The 4,193-nt window shown below is 31.7% G+C and overlaps 1 protein-coding gene across 1 annotated transcript; it reads right to left on the reverse strand.

Moving 5' to 3' along the window:
• Positions 1-2,543: 2,543 nt before the first annotated feature.
• On the reverse strand, positions 2,544-2,990 carry LOC107765491 (agamous-like MADS-box protein AGL61). Its single transcript, XM_016584151.2, has one exon. The coding sequence runs from the start codon at positions 2,988-2,990 to the stop codon at positions 2,544-2,546; it is 447 nt and encodes a 148-aa protein (XP_016439637.2).
• Positions 2,991-4,193: the final 1,203 nt, after the last annotated feature.

Below are 4,193 nucleotides of genomic sequence, written 5' to 3' on the forward strand. Positions count from 1 at the left end.
ACTGAAATCCATCAATCCCTTTCTAAAATTAGGCTAATCAGTGATCAATCGGTGATATACTTCCCTTATTTGTTCAATATCACTATCGCTCGCGCAGTTATGGTAATAATTGATACTGTTTCGTTTATAGGAAGTCTAATTCTCTTGAATCAAGCCAATATGGCTCCGATCATTGGAGTTTCTAAAAGATCCTAGCTTTATACGTTGAAGAAGAGGGGATATATTCTAGATCTTGGAAAATCTCTGCTGATTCTCTCTCGATTAGGGTTTATGTACGAGTTTGCCCTAATCTGACTCTAATTCGATTTGCATGCGATTGATTTCTTTCCTTATATGTTTATTTTATATTGAAACTATATAAGCCCCTTCCTCCCTTTCCCTTCAGGGTAGACGTTAATCACATCTCTCTCACTCTTACACTGATTCTATTTTAGTATTATTTGTTCGAGTACTGCTTTACTGGTATTTTTTCTGAGTTCGTGGTGATTGTTTGTTTTGGCATGTTCTTAAGCTGGCTGAAAGCCAAGGTTTTTGGATATTATCTCTCACTCCCTTTTCTGCTCGAGACTTATATAAGTGCTCGTAAACTTTGACATGCCGTAATTTCGAGAAATTTCTGGTGTATGAACATTTGGTAATTCACAATTAAAACTACCTTTGTATTTTTGGATTTTCTATTGTCTCGTTCAAATCGCAGATTGGTTAGTATTTTTTACTGCACAGTTTTAATATTGATATGGTTTAACTTCAAATATGTGGTCAATTCCATTGATTGGTGTGGTTACATATTTAGTAGGAATCATGCCCATATGACTCTTTGTTCATGCGTAAAGCTCAACATTGCATTATAATCCTTACTCTCCACATGTTCCAGAATTCTTTCTCTTATTCGCTTGAATCTACAAGTTTGAAACTTGTATCTCTATGAGTGAGATGAGCATAAGTTCTTCAATTTTGGAGCTTTATATCAACTATGGTGTTGAATCTATGTGAACGTAATTGTTTGAGTTTGAAACTTTAATGTCTGAACGAGTTCCTTTATGTATGTATGTGATTCTGGTCTATTAAGTTCTTGAAGTAGGAATATGCTTATATAGCCTCATATTCTATCTATTGCATGTCATCCATACTATATATTTGGGAATTTGCATGATTATAATTCAAGCTAATGCTTCTGATATCACTTACCTATAGGATCCATGTTGATCCACATAACTACTTTAGTTTATGCCTCATTGTTAAAGTCTAAGCCCTTACTAAGTAGCTAAGCTATCTGTATTGTAATTTTCCTTTATGTTAACACTTATGCTATATGTCATAACTGCATGTGTTTAAAGCCTTGAATTTATGTGATTGAATCTTGTATGCGTAATTGTGTTCTGTCTTGAATTTATGGTAGAATTCCCGATTGAAGCTCGCATCTCTAGCTCATGGTAGAACTAATTCTTATAAGACCCTCTTGTGTTGAATTTGCGTGTATGCTAGTTCGGGATCCAGTAGACTCATATGGTAATAAGAAAGTTTACCTTTGTAAATCTTTGCAATTATTAATGGTTATGTTGCATTAGAAATCATGTCTATGGAGTTGCTATCTCATCTATGTGTTGTAAAGGGGCAGACCCATTATCAAACTGCATGCCGCTAGCTTTCAGAATTTCACTATTCTAAAAAAAATATTACAACTATCAATTTAGCCTACATGCCACCTAGTTTTCTTGTCTACAAGTTGTGACGAAAACAATTTAAGTATTTTTATATTTTCATTTATTCTAGGTTATAGATTAATGCTATTACATATAGTTATCTGTAGTTACCTTTTTAATTGACCTAATTGTATAAATATTTTTATATTATCAATGCATAGAACTTAACTGACACAGATCAAAGGTTTCCTTCTTAATTATTTTCGGAAGGAAGATTGCGCGATCTTTCAAGATCAAGAAGAAACAAAGATTTTTTAGGCACAAGAATTTTTTTGATGCAACTCATTTATATGTTCTGTACGGCCTCTTAATTAAATTGCATATTAAAATTTCTTATTGGAATGATTGAAGTACTAGTATAAGATAATGGACAATTTATTTTTCATATCGTCTTTTTGTCTTCTGATCTAGTTCTTCTTCTATTCACGAAAAAATACATTTAATTTTTTTTTTCTATTATAGATCTATGTCTACATTAATTCCTATAGAAGTGAATAAAACCCTTAGCCAAATTATAATTGTAATATTAATAAGATTATAAATTATGTCTAAATACAGAAATAATGAAAACTAACTCAAATCGAAGAAAACATATAGTAGTAAAAAGTAATACCATCATATATTAATAATAGAAATCATAGCAGAATATAGCTTGTAGCATCATCAAAACAAACTAAAAAGTACGAAATAAAAATATCACGTCCTAATAATATGAATTTAAACTTAAGCACTAGGTGCATTAATTATTTGTATTTTCAGAATAAGCCTCTCAAGAAGACGAAGATGAAGCCTCATTTTTCAAATGCTTCAAACGATTATTCAAATTAAAAACAGTTGCACTTAATCATACTTTTTTACTTCATCTGCATTAAACTGCTCAATTGACTCCCAACGGTATCTTTCGCTGTTTTCTTTCATGTTGTCAAGTAGAAGAGACTCAGCACTTGTAGCTTCTTTTATGTTGTCAAACAATTCCCTCCTATTGTTGAGTTGATTTACTTTGTGTCGTGCATGAGCCGCAACTAGGCGAGTGCTTTCACTTAATTGCATATTAGGATTTAAAAAACGATCAATAATCGCTTCTGATGTAGGATGAAAAAATGAAAAAGGTTTACCGGTAGGAGAAAAGAGTACAATTCCAATATCAATATTGCATAGCTTAACAAGTTCGCTGGCCTGTTTATACAGACCCGAACGACGCTTTGAAAATGTCACATAGCGGTCATCCTCATTTTCTATTTTTTTCATCGGAATACTTTGCCTCCCTCTAGTCTTCTTACCCTCCATGGCTAAAATTATAAGGAAGAAGTATAATATAAAAGCTTATTGATGAGTAGTTTTCTTTAAGAAATGATACTTATGAGAAATAGAATACCATGACTATTTATATACATCAAGACTTCATCATAATAAATTTCTAGCCAAATATTATAAATGAAAGCAATCAAAGAAATCTAAACTTTTAAGTTAAAAAAATAAATATTTTATCATACTTACTATAATTTACCAAGTTCTGATTAGAAAATGTGGATGTAAATCAAAGAAACACAAAGTAAGTACCAGAATCTTTAAATTTAACTCAAATAGGAAAATAATTTAATGCCTTTAGAAATTCATCAACTACTAGGTGTTCAAACTAACTCGGGTCAGATTTAAAATTTAACTTGAATAGGAATGTTTTAATAATGAAAATCAAACTTTCCAAATGCATTAACATCAACCAAATCTGAAAATTTAAGTTTAATTGGAAAAGTTTTAATGTTCTAATTACAAAAATAAGTGCAAATGTAATTAGAAGATAAACCAAATTGAGAAAAAACATTAAATTTGCATTACTACCATAAAAATTTGAAATTAACTTGAACTAGGTAATTACTCACTAATTTTACCAAGTACTATTTTTGAAATGCAATATAACTAAGAGGGACACACGTGCATACCAAAAATGTTTTCAAATATACGAAGAACACTACGAATAGAATTATGCGATAATTGTACACATGACACTATAGAATTTACAATTGGAAACAACTCGTGATATCGAAATACCCTAGGTCGTCAAAAGAAAATTCATCCGATAGGTCGTTTTGAGTACTAGTGTCACGACCTGAAATCCCAACCTCAGGATCATGATAGCGCCTAATATCCATTTGCCAGGCAAACTAACGTGAAATAATTAATTAACCAATTCTAACTGTTAAAAACACAATAATGATATTCAACGAGAAATAAAAGCCAAGTCTAACATAGTACTAATATAAACTACGTGATAATACCTTCTCCTAGAAATCTGGAGTCACGAGTACACGAGCAACTATAAGTCTACAAACAAGGTCTGAAATAAATACAATTATTTTGAAAGAAATAAACAGTAAAGCGGGAAATGGAAGGGGATTTCAAGGTCTGCGGATGCCAGCAGATCTACCTCGAGTCTCCGTATGTAATGATCCGAGCTGACGTACTTCATGCACCGCTAGGACTAATACCAGT

The sequence above is a fragment of the Nicotiana tabacum genome, chromosome 21 (assembly GCF_000715075.1).
Source record: "Nicotiana tabacum cultivar K326 chromosome 21, ASM71507v2, whole genome shotgun sequence".
Lineage (NCBI taxonomy): Eukaryota > Viridiplantae > Streptophyta > Magnoliopsida > Solanales > Solanaceae > Nicotiana > Nicotiana tabacum.

Bases quoted from the DNA above. Each gene is read 5' to 3' on its own strand.
- LOC107765491 (XM_016584151.2), bottom strand. From the start codon at position 2,990: ATGGAGGGTAAGAAGACTAGAGGGAGGCAAAGTATTCCGATGAAAAAA.